At 40.3% G+C, this 17,139-nt stretch overlaps 1 protein-coding gene across 8 annotated transcripts in view; it reads right to left on the reverse strand.

Moving 5' to 3' along the window:
• Positions 1-17,139, reverse strand: part of LOC309717525 (uncharacterized protein) — a 60,779-nt gene that overhangs the window by 14,686 nt on the left and 28,954 nt on the right. For all 8 annotated transcript variants that reach the window (XR_014279718.1, XR_014279719.1, XR_014279720.1 and 5 more), the window contains one exon: positions 9,326-9,410. Coding sequence is in view for 5 of the 8 variants with exons in the window: in XM_082552174.1 (XP_082408300.1) it covers positions 9,326-9,410 (85 nt within the window). In the remaining 3 variants the exon portion in view is untranslated. The remainder of the gene's footprint in view (positions 1-9,325; positions 9,411-17,139) is intronic.

The following is a 17,139-nucleotide window of genomic DNA, read 5'->3' on the forward strand; positions in this document are numbered from 1 at the left end:
ATCAATACAAAAACAAAGTGAAGTGGTTTTAAAGCTAAAACTGAACTACTGGGTTTAGTTGTTAATTTAGGATAAAGATGAATGTGGGTTTTTCTTTACATTTAAAGGTATCTGACATACAAAAGCGGATGATTATCACACTTGGCAGCTGAAACTGGATAATTTTGTGCCTACTTTAAATACTGGAAACAAAATTACCAAAAATGACCCTGATTAATTTTCTGTGGACCGCTTTATTAATTTACTGCATAGCTTCTGTTGGTTGACACTAACCACTAATATTTTAATAATAAATAATATCAAAAGTAATGGGTCACAGAAACCTTCCTTATCCCACGATGCATTGCTAAAATAAAACATGCTGCTATTGACAGAGTGCGTGCACTCTGGTCCTTTTATTGACCCGATATTGCGCATGGCTCTGAAACGACCAGTCGTTTAATTGATTATTTGACTGACTCAAAATTATTCGAATGATTTTTTGCATCATTTATCAAGCGCAAACGGTTTTGTTTTGTTGTTTCTTTAGGACTTTAAACAATAGAATAAAGATTTGGGTTTGGAGCTATTGGCTGGAAAAGCCTTTAAAAGAGACCTGTTGTCAAACTCTGGCAAAAATAAAGAGTTCATTTAAAAACCTAATCGAAACAATCAAACTCATGGTTATTCCCATATCAACTGCTAGATATTATCACTGATGAATGCAGAAATTGTTTTACAGCTCAGGGTTGATTATTCTGTTTTCTGTAGCTAAGGGGGTATTACGAGTTGCACGCATGTGGTTTTCAGCAGCAGTTTATCATTTTTGGTTCCACACAGCAAACAGAGGACAAACTATCATGAGGATATTTTTCCATAGCATTAATTAAACCAAAAAACCCAAAAACTTCTGGTCTACTAAAATCTCTTCCTCTCTTCGGTCATTTGATTGGTCCCAAGGGGTAACTCGCATCTCCTAGTGTGTGGATTGCACTCTAACTGCTAGCCTTCCCAGCCTAAATGAAATACACTATATTGCCAAAAGTATTCACTCCATCCATCCAAATTATTGAATTCAGGTGTTCCAATCACTTCCATGGTCAGAGGTGTATAAAATCGAGCAACTAGGCGTGCAGACTGCTCTCAGGAGCTCGTACAGTGATAGGATGTCACCTGTGCCACAAGACCAATTGTAAAATTAAAAAATAGACTAGAATATAATAGCCCTTTATTATCATTGTACATCTACAATGAAATTCTGGGTGCTCCACACCAACTGTGCTGACTAAAATATAGGTAGTAGACAGCAGGAATAATTAGCAAACAAGAGAAATATATACAAAAATACGAGAAAGGCACGAATGAAAGTGATCAGTGTGTTGCAGGAAGACGCATGCTATATTACAGTCAAATGAATGATAAACATGGACTTTATGCTAAACCTATTTACTACAATGAATGCACTCATCCATCCATCCATCTGCAGTCTAACAGGAGATTCCCAAGCCTCCCTCTCACTAGCCACCCACTCCAACACTTCTGTGGGAACGCCGAGGTGTTTGTAAATCATCTGAGAGACACCATCTCTCTGGCTCCCTCTTTGCCTCACTCATGAATACGACAGTGATATAGCTGATTTCCTCAGCTCTGGTCACAAACTCATTCCAAAACGTTTTGGGGGAACGTTGGCTCACGGCACAGTGAATCACAGGAGCTCTGTTGTCTGGGGCAATATGCCCCCTGCAGGGTCTCCCAAGTCAAACTGGCCCTGGACTGGCCAGGTGGAGGCCTTGATGTTTCAATCCTTAGTGGTTCAAACTCGTTCTTTGGTTGTGGTACAGTGAAAAAACATAGTTTGTCTAAAGTGGTTCAGAGCCTTATCCTGACAATAAGTCAGGTTAAATAAAATAAACCAGAATTTTTATTTGCCTTTATAGGCCTTTATTTATTCAGGTAAAACAAATCTCATTGAGATTCAAAATCTCATTTCCAAGAGAGACCTTAACTTGTTTTTTTTTTTTTCAACAGAACAGTTTGTCCATCTTTAATTAAACATTTTAAAATGAGATGCTTTTGGGTTTAAAAGCTCAATAAACTTATCAACTTCTGTTTATTGACCTGTATCGACCACCAGAAACACTTAATCAATAGACCCAAGCTTATTGAGATAAACAACAAAGGATAACCCAACACAAATTCCTGGTGAATATTCAATAATAGTGTGGCTTTGTCATGTAGCTATAAAAGATTAAAACTCCTTTAAAGACATTGTGTAGTTATTTTTAGGTCCAGAGAGCGACAGTCTTTCAAACGAGGACATCAGAGCATTCAAATGACCTGCGAATCACTGCAGACTCCCACTACATTTGTACTTCTGTCTGTGCTCACGAGTCTCCTCGCCTCGAGGCATCTAGACCTGGCACACACGAACGCCACACACTGTGGCAGTCACTTCTTCCATCCTTCACATCTTTTCTTAGTGAATATTTCATGCTCTGCTCGACACTAAACTGCCTGTCCCAGAGCGCCATCTTTCCCCTTTGTGGGAGGCAAGTGTTTGCTCTTCAGTAGCACTTAGTGCATTTTAGAGTAGATTAAGCATTGCCATGATCATGACCCAGTCATGAGCCCCATTGTGCAGTTAAAGGAGAGACCGTGGAGGCATATACAGGCCATGTTCAGGAAAGGTTCACTAAATGCAGACTCTCAGTGCTCATCTTAAGGCTGAAGCACAAGCCTTCTCTTTCAAAAGATGTGAGGAATGCACAAGAAACTGGGCAGATGCCATGGATAACGCAGCAGCCAATGACACCGTTTTTCTCCTCTGGAACGATGAGATACTGTTTGGCAGACTTATCTCAGGAGACACTTAATGGAAGGAAAATTTATATCACCAACAGCCATCAGGGCACTTAGTTTTACAGGGTGCCTTGTATAACCATGAAGCGTTTTATGCCCAAAGGCAAGGAGTTAAGTTTATTTATTGACACTGAAGGTTTAGCCTGACTAAAAAATGTTTCATGCTATTAACATCAAAGCAGCACAGCAGGGCTTCATAATTATCTACATTTGGTGTTATTTGGGGGAATATTCAGTGTTTTTTCTGAAAAAAATAGTCTTTAAGTTATTGTGTTGCTTATAACGGAGATGATATTCTTATGTTAAAGACTTGAAACTAATGTTTCACATTTCTGCATGAAAAGAAGATCGACATGTTAGGCCTAAGGGATTCTGGGAAGCTTTTACACCGCATCCACACGTAAAGAATTTATGAAATGTTGTGAACACGATGGTGATTTGCTTTCTCTCACAGCTTCTTTCAGTGATACTGTCACTGTTGTTGTGTGCAATCTAACACTTGTCTGGAAACTTTTAGTATACTTATTAGGGTTGGGTGATATGTAGAAATTTTCCAACCGACAATCGTCAGTCCAATAATCGACGATGGGCAATATATTCGCGCATGCGCAGACTTTTTGATGTGTGGAGCAATGTGATCATGCACAGACTACTTTGCGTGTTTACGACATAGAAATCCAAACATGGATGCACTAATTTCCCCCAAAAATTTAACGTTAAGGCATTAATGCGGCGTTGACCTGGTCATCACGATTAACACGATTAAAATTTTTAGCACACTCAACCCATCTGGAGCGCAGAATGAACAAACTTTGGACAAACTGCCCGAAATGGGTTGACAGAGACATTTCAGGGATTTTGACTCAGTCTGCGCTTCAGATGGGTTAATTGTTAAATTGCGTTAGTCGTGCTGATTGCGCATTAACTCTGACAATAATAAAAAAAACATAAGGTCGCCACTTTGGGATCTCTTTGGCTTTAAACTAGATGAAAGAGGTAAACCTACGGATGTAACCAAAGCGGTGTGCCACTTGTGCAGACGTATAGTGCAAGCAAAGCACTCAAACTAACTTGCATAAGCATGAGCGTGTCCACCATCCGTCTAAGTATGCAAGGCTATCACCAGCTTCTGCAGCTCCATCAACAAACATCTGGGCGCACTCTGAGGAGGGTGCATTTGCTCACAGATGAAAAACGGTGCTCTTAAAACAGCGATATTATTATTTTTTCCCTGTTGACTGCTTCTATTACCTCCATCATTATTAGCAAAATTACTCATGGGCAAATTAATAAATAAATCGCCCGTGTAAAAATTTATTTACATGGATTTATTTATCCAATCGCCCAACTCTAATACTTATGGTGACATAACTCTAACCACACTTCCTTGTACTTAGAAATATATACAGCATATTAATTTAACACTGGTATCAGAGCAGTACTCTGGATGGACAGAACTCTGAAGCCAAGATCTCAATATCAGATTGGCACAAGAAAAAGTCAGCGTGGTGCACCCCTACTAATTTGGACCATTTTCGCTGCAAGTTGCTGGATTTCATCAGTATTTCCTGCTCTGTTGGTTGCCACGTGTTGCCCGTCTCACCTGTGTGGATGCCCTTTTGAGAAGTGTTAACATTTTTCAACCAGCTACTGTGATGTGGATTGTGTTGCTAAGAAAACTAGCTTACAAAGAATGGAATAGCTGTTCCGTGTCCAGATAACATATGCAACATCCGCATGCAGTACTCAGGTTTGAGCCAAACGTCTACTAACATAATGCACAAGCAGGGTTAGGTAATCTGTTATAATTTTCCTACTGGCATTCATCAGTCCAAGAACCAACAGTTGTACAATTATTCATTAAGGTGTGTTTGCAAACCCCAATGCCTCATACACTGCGTCAAAGAACAAAAATACTTATTATAAATTATGCTAGAGTCAAAGCCCACAAGCTAATGACTACCACAGTCGCATGAAGGATGCCTTGATGCCTCTAGATAAAGAAACGTCCACAAAGGCCACAACAACAGAGACATGGTTCTGTGAAAGGCCAGCTGCTGATTGCAAATATATTTAGCCCAACCCTAGCAAACTGTTTATACAAAACTGAACTAATCATCTTAAAGGATTAACTTCATTCACAGAGGTAAGACTGATCTGTTTCCCTTCTCACTTCTAAGCTTGATTTATAACCCTGCACTGAATCTGTACAGCGCCTATACTGTTGCCTACGCAAGTGGCCGTCGCAGTTGTTGTGAATTACTCTGCAAGCGGAGCGGATCCTGTTGGACTTGGAGTTAATAAATACTGAGCAACAGTTACTGCCTATAGAAACAATATGAATAAAAGAAACTGCATCTATAGAGTGATTGTCAGAGCAAAACAAAGAAAAAAACTACGGATATCCACAGAGTATCGGAGCAGTTGAGACGCATTTTTTCTAAACACCAGGTCTCTGTGGCGTTTAAACCCCAAAACACGCTGCGTCAAAAATTGGTCCACCCCAAGGATCGGGTGGGTCCCTCGACACAAACAGAGTAACAGTGTACGCTGTTAAGTGCAGGAGGATTGCCAGGATTTATACATCGGGGAAACCAAACAACCTCTGGCGAAGCAGATGGCACAACACAGAAGAGCTACCTCGTCAGGCCAGGACTCTGCAGTCTATTTACACCTACAGGCCAGTGGACGCTCTTTCAAGGATGAGGATGTAACATCCTGGACAGGGAGGAACGCTGGTTTGAGCACGGAGTCAAGGAGGCCGTTTACGTGAAAAGGGAAAGACCATCTCTGAATCGAGGAGGGGGCTAAGGGTACATCTTTCGGCATCTTGCTATGCTGCGATTGCAGCCATTCCCCAACTCTCTGTGAATGGTACTCATGGCCATTGATCAGTGGTCTTTGATCAGTGGGTTTTGGTCAGTGGTTGTTGATCAATGGTCATGAGAATTTGCATAATTATGATTAAGGCACTGACCTCCCAGCCCTTTGTTCCTTCAGTGGGCTGGTTTCAGTCATTATGCAAATGTACTGTTTATAAGATTGGGGACACCTGCAGTCAGCTGAGACTGAAGATGTCACTTGGATGAGTGATGAAACGTTTCTCCCACAAAACGCTACGTCCAGATGAACAGAATCAACTTTTTGAAGAATTACTTTCCTGGATGATTGAGAATGCATTAAGACGTAATCAAGATAATGTGTTTACATGACATATTACCACCAAAAGGACTGATCACAGATATGGTCAACATGTAGTTAAATTTCTTGGTGGAAAAACACCAAGTCTCAACACAAATATCATTTTTTAAAACGTTGTGCAGCTTTTCTTTAACAGAAACCTTCAGAGGCTTTGGTTCAAAGTACATCCAACAAATTGTAATGTATGTGATCAGTGCTGCTGCTAAAAAAAGTGAGAATGATAAGTTGGCCGAGGTTTCAGGAAGGAAGCGGAGTTGAATGACCCGTTCTTGGGGACAATGTCACAGTGCAGCCTACAGTATTTCTCAGAGTGTGACACAATAACGACTTGTTCTTGCCATTGAACAGTGTAGCTCTGTTTGGACTAATGCCATAACTGCTCTGTCAGAATTCTGCTTCCCCTCGCCAGCTCTCCAAACAAACTCCGACTATACTATACCACATAATGGCTCCTTCTTCTCACACAAAGCAGCAGCCAGAATACGTGGAGTGAAAGTAGCTGATGTAATGGTGCGGTCACTGGCACGTGCGTCTCGCCTGACTTGCTCAGAGGCACACTGGCAGGATATGAGCTCGGCCGCTCTTCTCCGGCACTGCTCGGGGCTGATACCATAACTCACGCTCACATCGCCTGGATGTAATGGTTAAGAGGAACACTGCACGCTACAGCACTAACGGCAGAGGAATGACATCCATTCTCAATCAAAGCAGATTGAGGGTGAACTTTCTGTTACGAAGAGGGATAGCCTAGTTCCCTTTGACTTGATTAGAGTGGCTGGCAAGCCAATAAAGTCTGGGACAGATATTAATGTAATTGCTGAAGCAGCTGGTTCCTGTCTGAGTTATGATCCATTGTTGGAGGGGAAAAACCAGAGAGAGGGGAATCAGAGAAAGAGGGGAAACAAACATGGTACAATAACCACTTGTTAAAGAGCAAGAAAAAGAGGAAGTGCGTGAAATTGTGTTTGCACAACTGACAAACAGTGTGTCTGATCGCTAAGTCCCATCAGCTTTTATCTCAACAACTGAAGTCCATGTTATACTTTTTAAAATATTCCCATTCATCGATGAGGGAGACCGTCACTGCATCTCATACCTGGCAGGAGCTCCTGTTCTTGCCCATAAAAGGCCGCTCATGTTCCTTCATGTTTGATATTTTAATGTCATGTTCACAAACACTTACTGCTGTTGGAAACGTGCGTCACCATTTGTGAATGCTGGTGGCCAAAGAGGTTTTTTGGATTTGAAATTGCACAGGTCAGCCAACCACTGCTGCAAAGCGCCACATTATTATCTGACTTTATAAAGCAAATCTTTTCCTCTCAATGTACAGCTACACCTGACCTTTAACCTCTCATTAGGCCCCGGTCACACAGGCCTAGAGACTGGTTGGCACCCCGCTGGAAACCTCGGGTCATTAAAGATCAAAACACAGCCTAGTGTGGGGTTCCACCTTTTTTCATGAAAAAAAGAGGAAGATTCATAAATGTTTGTTAACTTAATGAATAATCATGTTAAGTAACTGAGATTAGAATTACTGCTGTAATCGAGGAGCCTTAATCAGGAGTTTATTGTCTGACAATGAGTCACTTGGTAGGTTCATACAGTACAATGTTGAACTAGTGAAGCAACTATCCCTTTTAGAAATTTCTAAAGAAAGTTTTTACCACAAGCAGCCACATTGCTACACCTCGAGGCGCAATATCTTCAAGCATTATCTATATTATTGTGAATTTCAACAGCCACCTTGACATAAAACTAAATACAGAATCATAAAAGTCAACACGGATAAATAACCTTGCACCAAAATAAAAAGTTTCAAAAAGCTCCAGAATTTATATTTCTACTAAAAGATCTTTGCTGTTGCCAAATTCTCCCTTTAGTTTCAATCCATGAGTCTTCTAGTACGATATCTATTTCTTAATATAATAAACAATGATAATAAAAGAAGGCCTAACATGTGTCCTGTGCTTCTTACCAAAGCTGCTTCACACACGTCAGTTGTCAGTCGTCCTCCAGTAAAAGCAGAGAGCCATCATTGACTGTGTTTATCCAGACCAAAACACAGCTTCTCAGAGGCATTCATGTTGGATGCTGGCCAGCTGTCATCACTGAGTAAACACCTACATTATGTTATTTAAATTTACTCTTCAGGCACAAGAGGTTATGGGATATAGGAGGAGTATTCATTTCAAATATGTGCCGAGTAAAATAACAAACAAACAAAGGAAAAAAACCAAGCTTAGGGTGCAACAGGTTTAATATATACCATCTGCAAGGAGATGGATGTGAATTATGACCTCAGTGACTTTCTATAATTGCTATTAAGTCACTGGACTCGTAATTGAATCCTATTTAATTATCTCTTACTTTGTCAGAAGCCTCAGTTTTTCTTCTTTGTTTCTTTTTATAAATCAAAGTAAATGGTCTAATCAGCATCATGACCTTCTAATATATATCCAGTCTTTTGATTCATTCACAAAGACCACACACACACACAGGTTGGGATGCTTCCTCCTTGCTTGCAGCTAGAATTCTTAACCAGTGTAACTCAGTCACGAGGGACGATGAAGACAGCAAAAACCAGCCTAGTGTTAAACAAGATGGAGCTGCATCGGTCACGTAGACACACACATTAGCTTCAGTAAGCAAAAATATAGAACACAGCCGAGCTGTACTGCAATAAGAAGTAGCTGCTCTGTAAGAAAACATGACAGCAAACCTTAAAGACAAGTAGGTCATAGAATATGCTGAGCAACTGTCCAAGAAAAGGGTAACAGCAGCACCAGACAATCCTGAGGAGCTTTGGAGACCACTTTTGGACAAATAAATATGACATAAAACGTTCTAAGTGATTTAATCTGCTCATATCTTTTTCTAACAAAATCAATGGTGTCAGTTAGGACATAACATGACTACAGTAAAGAGCCAAAGAACCAAACCACTGAAAATATTTAATAAAAACAACTATAAAACTGTTCTAACATAAGATAAATGATCCTCTGTGTCCAAAACCCACAATTTTCTGTGTATTGTGCCAAAAAAACTACTCGTGACAATGAGATGTGAATATAGACACTGTGGCTAACCCGTAACAGCTGCATAGTTCTGACATTTGCCCTTATAGTTACAGTTGGCCATGAATCTTTGGTCACTAATAATTCAGAACTGGAGCATAAAATGTGTCAAATAACGCAGTTATGATCATAATAAAGATTGCAGTCAAACTAAAGCTGGTATTTTCTCACTGAAAAGAAAAAGAAAAAACAGAATTGCAATCCTTAACTGTCTGGAACGTCTCCTGTGATGCAGACTGAGACAGGAAACTGATGTCTGGGGAAGAAGAGTCTGACGTGGTTATCTGCTGCCACCTGGTGGTAAGAGGAGAGCATTGTAGTGTAAATCATGTGCAGTCACAGGGGAGTCAGACACTTAACGCACAGCTGCGCACATCAACTGCACCCTGTCCACACAGCACTTCCTACTCTAAATAAAGACATGACCTGTTTTAATTTTTCATGTTTGCCGTTTCCAGGTGAGAACAGGCCAGCGTCAGCACATTCCAGCCAACGCTCTGCAGCACGGCAAGGCACAAGACCTTTTGTATTAGAAATCAAAGCAGAGTTGTCTTTACGTACAGCTTACTCCTGGTAATAAAAAAAGAATGCTGGCTTGCTCTCATGATTGTAGTTTTTATAAATTTATATGGAAGAAGAAGAAAAAATAATGTGTGGTTTATTTCTGTTTGCACATAAATCTCATTTCCACTAGATGGCAGGTGGAGCTCAGAATCGCCGCCTGTTTCTCCGTCCCCTGAAGATGCTCCTGAGTTTTCCATCTAATCATGTTTTATTCTGCTGGGAACTGCCTCCCAGAGTATCACACCTGCCCACTTCCTTTCTGCCTACATGCCGGGGGAATGCAGTAACCCGCTCCCACAATGCAGCGCAGATGCCCTCCGTGAGGAAACACTGCTGTGGCACTGTGAGCATATGGCACTTTCTTTAAAAAAGAAAAATAACAAAATAAGTCAGAACTTAACCTTTACTATGGCATGCTGTATATAAAAGCTGACAGGCTTGGAAGCTCACAGGGTGTGAAGGATGCTGAAGCCTTTTTTTTTTTTTTAAATATAAATTTTGCATATGAATACAAGCTTCCCCCGTCTCCTCAAAGGCAAGATATATGAAGTGAGACTTGTAACTTTTGATGGTAACCGTGTGAAACTCTTACCATCGATCCTGAGAGACTGACTGTTGCTACAACCTGCAATTCATCAAAGCTCAGCGTAATCAAGTTTCATATGAATAAAACAGAAAATACGGGACTTTTTTGCATCTTTATTCACAAGATAGCTGAATTATATTCATCTGGGTGAGACAGTTAACAGTGAGTGGCTCTAACTGAACAGCTAGAATAGCAATGACGCTGGACTGATATCTGTAAGACAGTTTTCTTACAAATTTGACACAATCAGGAACATGTGCCGTCACTAAATCTGTGGCCTCTTACAACCACACTTAAGTAAGCTACTGAAATTCAATTCTAAAAATAGCCTATAGATATCTGAAAAGATGTAACGTCTTTTGCATCTTTGTCTGCACAGAATTGTGTGTTAGTATCTCTGTCCTTTTTTTTACTTCACACCCAGAGCCCTTTGTTTACTGCTAACCGCACTGCACTGCATTGTTTGTCAGGCAGGTTTGATGGAATCAGAGTCCATTAACATGGAAGGCAGCGTCGAGGTGACTTTAGCTCCTAATTAAAAACAGATGTGTCCATTTAATAGTCTTAATACTTTGTGGGAGAGCGAGACAATCACCGCAGAAATATCTATTTGCCTCATTAAATCGGGAGGCTTGATCATGATGAGAAGCAGGGTAATGAATGAAGACAGACATGTTTACCGGGTTGTTTAAATAGTGTTTGCTGGAAGGAGACTGGGTGGAATCTAGATGGACTGCTGTTTGGTGGTGGCGTGAGGAGGAGGGAGTCCTCGGCTAAGTGAAGACTTGTGGGATAAATGGCATTTGAAGTCAGGTTTATTAAAGAAAGAAAACAAACCCCAATGAGCCATTGTTTTGTAGATACTTATCTTTTAAATCTTACAATTGTTCCAAAGCTTCACATTCTCACTGGCAATAATTTCAGATCCATTTAGCACATAGTAAACATAGTTGCTTTCATTTGAAACGAAACATTTTAAAGAGAAAGACAAAGAAAGACGGTGACTGAGGGTGCAGTCACACTCCACTTTTTGCAGGGATGATGTCAAATGTCCATGTCCAGTAGTGGTTGATATTTTGAGAGCAATGGTTTTCTGTTACTTTTGTTCTACTAATTTCTGGTTTACCTCCTTGAGATTTCAGTTTGGTTAAAAAAAATAAAATAAAAAATTACAAATCTTCTAAATGGCAATTTTTAAATACTAGCACGAGGTAGGGGCTCCTTTTTGATTTGTTAACACTGAAAAGGGTTATTGTGTATGATTTTGGAGTGACGTGCAGTGAAGACATGGCTTTATCTGATTGCACACAGAAATCAACAACCTTCTGAGCTAACAAGCTATCCTGGAAATCATGCTAGCTAAGCTAACTGCATGTTAGTTTTTTGTGTTTTGTTTTTTTTAAAGCAAATGCATCTACAGTCTCCAGTTTTGTAGGTGACCTTGTCTTGTTAGAGTATTTTAATACAGTGCCCAACATTACTAGTTAGCACACCTAACACACTTTGAACCAAATTCCACAATTAAATAATTAAGTGTAAAGAGTGGGCGTGGTACAATCACTGCCCAGGTTCACTCAAATGGAAGAGGTGGAAATGGTTCCAGGATACACTGGAATTCAGCCGTTTTCCATTTGACATCCTTTGATGACAGATGGAGTCTGACAGTGTCGGCTGTCTATGTCTGTGCACTAAAAACAAAAGCTGCAATAAAGCAGTGAATAGAATACAGAACAATATGCAATTTTCTTTTCCTTTTGTTCTGGTAAAGCAGACATACAGCCTAAACACCATATTTACGTGAAGTCAGTGGTGCCTGTTGGCAAGTTTTATCCATATATGTTCCAGCAGCTCTGTGCTGCCTAAAAAAAAAAAAAAAAAAAAAAAACTATTCTTACTAAATATTAAAGTTGCTTTGTCACTGGTGGTTACTAGAAGCTTTGCTTCAAGACGAACATCTGATCTTGTGAAGTGTTGAACATGTCCGTGAATATGAGCCAACCCAGTTTAAGCCTGATCTTAAATTTTATAAATGAAAATGTATATGCTGCAGTTCACAATGATATAATAAGGATAGACCAATAAATTGTCTAATATCATTGTTAACTATGTCTATGTTATTTGTTGGTTAGATCCATTATAAGGCCTCAAACTAAGTGTTTTGCACTGTGACCATCTTGGTGTTTTGAAACTGGGTGTGATCATAAAAACGTGGCTGTAAATCACCTACAATACACTCTAACCAGCACGCAACTTCTGTCTAACAAGATAATTCTCCTCTCTGACTGTAACAAAATGAGCTTTGTTGCCAATTAAAGTTCTTTCATCAAAGTCATCAAAAGTCCAATTAGCAAAGTCCCAAAAACCAATATGTGACCATCTGGCAACCACTAGTTGTAACGGAGAAATATATGTTCCCCACTGATTTCTGATAGTCACTGCCAAATAGGCTGCAGGCCTGTAGGCTGGTCAATAATACCCTGGTTACTATATAATATACTAATACTAATACTAATATACTGGTTACTAGGGAAAACTGTGTATTCCGCAACCGTCTGGCAAATAGTTGATGAAGGTTGCAGGTAGTTGCTAGGTGAAACTGGAAACAATGAGGTATATGGCGCTGCACCGAAAACCTCCTTGCAATTGCTTTGGTTGCTAGCAGGTTCCAAACAAAAACAAAGAAACGAGATGCGTTTGCAGAGAAGTCCGCATCTTTCATCCAAAATATGAGCGATTTTAGCAATCTGCTAGCAAGCAAATCACAAGGTTTTTCGGTGAAGCACTCTCTTTCACACCAATTTCGTGGCAACACCCAGTAATCACATAAACTGGTTGTAGAATACACATTTGTTTCTTGCGACCAGTTTGTCAAGGTTCATCAACCAGTCTCAAGGCCTGTGTGACTGCATCTTAAATCATTTACATACAGTTGGAAAGATACACCATGTCAGGTATTTGAGAATTGCTCTGATATTAGCACGCAACACACATGCCAAGTTCATTTAATCCTAAAAACCTCAAGCGTTTAGTAAGGCACACAAACAAAGATACAGTATAAGCATGAACAAAAGCAGCAATGTGAGCCCAGTGGTGCAGTGTGGCTGCATTTTTATGCGTATGACAGGGATAAAGATGTGTGTGGACACTTCAGGCTTGCTCAGGGATCTGCTGTCACATCCCATCATCGAAGTGGTGCATTCACACCAGCCACGGCTCCAGGACGGCTCACTAAGTGGGTGGTGAACCTTCTCTGGGTTGACAGCGGCGATCATGTAAGGATCAGTGTCAGCGTCACTGTTACAGTCTCTGCATAGTGAAAAAAATCCTGCATCATTTAATAAACTGAAAATGGAAATAGTTTCTGAATCACTGTCAGCTCTGTCAGATTATTTACAACAGCGAGAGTGTGACCGACGGAAGTAGAGCCTGTTAAACAACGAGGACAAGCAGACTGGGAGTAGAGTTGTTAGTTGGCGCCTTGACAAGTAAGGAGCAAGCACTTCCGGCCTTCTGGGTCTTCAAAGGACCCAGCCCACATAGACCCAGAAAGCCAGGTCCTCTGAAGGATGCGGCCTACGAATTGGGACAGAGCTAATGACCCACACCCTTTTTCACACCTTGGATCATGTGATGAGGCACATGATCAATAGTAGGTCAGTGACCCTCTTAAGGAAAAACTCCTGCTAGGGTTTAAATACCTGGGACTCTCCACTGAACTGAAGGAGCTCCTCAGATGTGAAGTAAAGGGTCTTTAAGAAACTTAAATAAGTCTAGTTGCTTTTCTTTCTCCTTCGCGTACTCAACAGTCATTTCCAGCCATGGACCAGCTCCTAAATATATCCCACACATATTACAGTATGAGTCCACAAAAAATACAAAGACATCAGAATTTCACTCTGCAAAGTCACTGATTTTACTGCTCAAATGCAAAAACCCTGCGATATATTCATCCCGCTCTCGTCACTCCTTCCCCTTTAGAGCTTCATTTTTATTTTTTTGCTTTGGCTTACAAAACATAATTTATAATGCAGCTGTACAGACAAACTACTCTAAAACACTCACTGAAAAACAAATGATTGCATTCTTAATGTCAACAGTTAGGCACACATTTTCTACAAATTACAGAGAAGAAGATCAGGAAGTGAAAGTAACATATTACACAGCAAACTTCCTGCCATTGGAACTTTACTACTTTTAAAATCAATGGCGTGCAAAATAATTGAGGGAATATTTGGGTCTAAAATTCAATTCACAGGGAAAACATATAAAGCATAAACAAAGTCAAACTTTGTAACCCAAAGTAAAGTCACGACTCAAACATATAGTATAGAATTCTGTACCTTGCATCCTTGCCACTTTTTGTAGAGTTACCTGAATAAATGGGAACAAACTGTTTTTCCGAAACGCTGTCAGTAACAAACAGCCTGAAGACACCATTTAAAATGGGTTCTTTGCCAAGTTGAAAATGAGTGAAAAAGCAACCAATGTCAAAATGAAAGACCTTCAGAAAGCCTGGAGAACTACCTCAAGCCCATTAAAAACACAGTTAACAATAATAATAATAAATAAATAAATGCAAGACACTCTGGCTCCTTGGAAACCAAATATGAAAAGCAGCTCAAGACTATTGCAAAATACTGTAAATACATAAACTACATGTTTTTTTTTTTTCCAAGACAGCATTTTGGCCAATGTAGCTCATTCATGGAGTATAAGCATGAACTGCTCACAAACACAGACAACAGGATACTGATGCGGCTCACTTATTGGTTGTGAGTCTTATAAATAAAGTTTTAGACCGATTAGGCAGAAAACCTTTCATCTTTACATCTCTACCTCAGTTTCTACTTAATTTCAAGCCTCAAGAAAACCACAGGGGAACATATGTCCTTAGATTTGAAATAAAAAGTGTGAAGGCACAGAGATTATTATTAATAGGCCATGCTCGAAAGACGTAATTTAATCAACTGGGACAATTTTTATTCTCTCCACTTGATTTCACTGTAAAAACAAAGCTTGGCAGCTTGTCAATCAGTCACCCAGTGTACAGGTTGTTGGTGAAGTTGTTAGCGTTGATAAAAAGCTAATTGGCACTGGACAGATCTGCTGTGTGCGCTGGAAAATAAAAAGATCTCCAGAGATCGCAAGTCACCTCCAACTGGGAGCTGGCAGGGGCAGGGTGTGTGTGTGTGTGTGTGTGTGTGTGTGTGTGTGTGTGTGTGTGTGTGTGTGTGTGTAAGAGATGAAATGTGGAGCGAAAGCCATGTGAAACAGACACATTAGCAAAGGTCAAAAGGGAGAGTGCGAGTTAACGAACTGAGGAGACGGAAAGAGAAATGTGACGATGAAGATTTCGTTTTTGTAATTTTTAAGGGTTATGAACATGAACACCACTGACCGCATTTAAAATTCAGAAACGCTTTATTTTAAACTTAAGAAGCAGCAGCAGAAGAAATTATTTGCATAGACAGCCAGTGGAGTATCTCATGTGGGTGATCTGGAACTTCAATTTCATCAAATAATGTTTAATATTTGGTCTTAATCACAGATTTGACTTTATATACTTTTTAGGGCTGAGTGAGCTCATGGAGAGGAGCGAGCAGATGGTAAAAGGAGAGTAACAGAGGAGGAGCTCAGAGTGCAGGTAGGAGTGGCAACGTGAAGGTGAGCGATTAATGAGAGGTGCAGAACGTTAATATTAAGGTAGTAAACATGTTAAATTGAGCTACCGCCATTGTTGGAAACTAAGCTGGGCCGCGCTATGAATTCTGGGACACAGCTGCTTCTTCTTCTTCGGGGTTTAACGGCAGCTGGCATCCTTGTACATGCTGTGCTGCCATCTTCTGTTTCAGTCCGTTATTACACTCTTAAGTCCTGCTATTATTCCTGCGTCTTTTGCGATCTTACAAAGCTTCAAACGACACGTCGACTATTAAATCAGTCGTCGACGATTTTGATAGTCGACGTAATCGTGACTAGTCGACAAATCGTGGCAGCCCTAAACAAAATGTATAGTTTTTATACAGGTGCAGACATCCCCACAGTTAAAGACACAATAAAAATATTCTTGGTATACCTCGGAAAAAATTCAAGCCTTTTCAACCACTATATGAGTTCCAACAGGGGTTCATGTTTGATATGGCTTTGAGTAAAGGGCATTTCTTTTTGAAAGTTTAATTTACTTTTGAAAAAAGAAAGAAAGAAAAAAAATGTGTGGTAAAACATTTCGTCGATGAACTCTGTCCGTCACAGAGTCTGCTAAGATTAAGAGAATGCATCAGGGAGACAGGACTCTGGTAATTTCACACACATATGATTTTTAGTTTTCACAACATCAGTGTTTCCTCACCTTAATCGGCATGGGATAACTTCGACTGTCATTATTTAGTTTTACAGGCCAACATCGGTGCATAGATCAGGACTTACTCACAATAAATCCCCTGAGCAAAGCCTTATAAGTGCTCACAGACCCAGATGGAGTTGACTGTAAACATGGCTGCACGGGCAGGGACCCAACAGTCTTCAGAGGGGTAATTATTATTATTAGCGCTCCAAGCTGCAGTAAATCCCCCCGAGGTCTAAAGAACAATGAACATGCACGTGGGTGCTGTGACAGGCACTTATCTAGGTATCACAGTGAGTCAGCTAGACGTTAATACCCAGGCTAATAATGGCTGCCAAGTGGAGCTAACAGTAAGCTAATAGAAGCAATGAGGGACAGGCAGGTGAAACCATGGGGACACGCCTCACTCAGACTTGGCCATCCAGAGGCATAGTCCTCAGGCTGTAATTAGTAGCCAGTGACAACAAAGCTCTACAGAGAAAAAGCAGCATGCCAAGCAGGTACACAGGGATCTGTGCAGCAATAATAAA

The sequence above is a fragment of the Aulonocara stuartgranti genome (genome assembly GCF_965226115.1).
Source record: "Aulonocara stuartgranti genome assembly, chromosome: 11".
NCBI lineage: Eukaryota > Metazoa > Chordata > Actinopteri > Cichliformes > Cichlidae > Aulonocara > Aulonocara stuartgranti.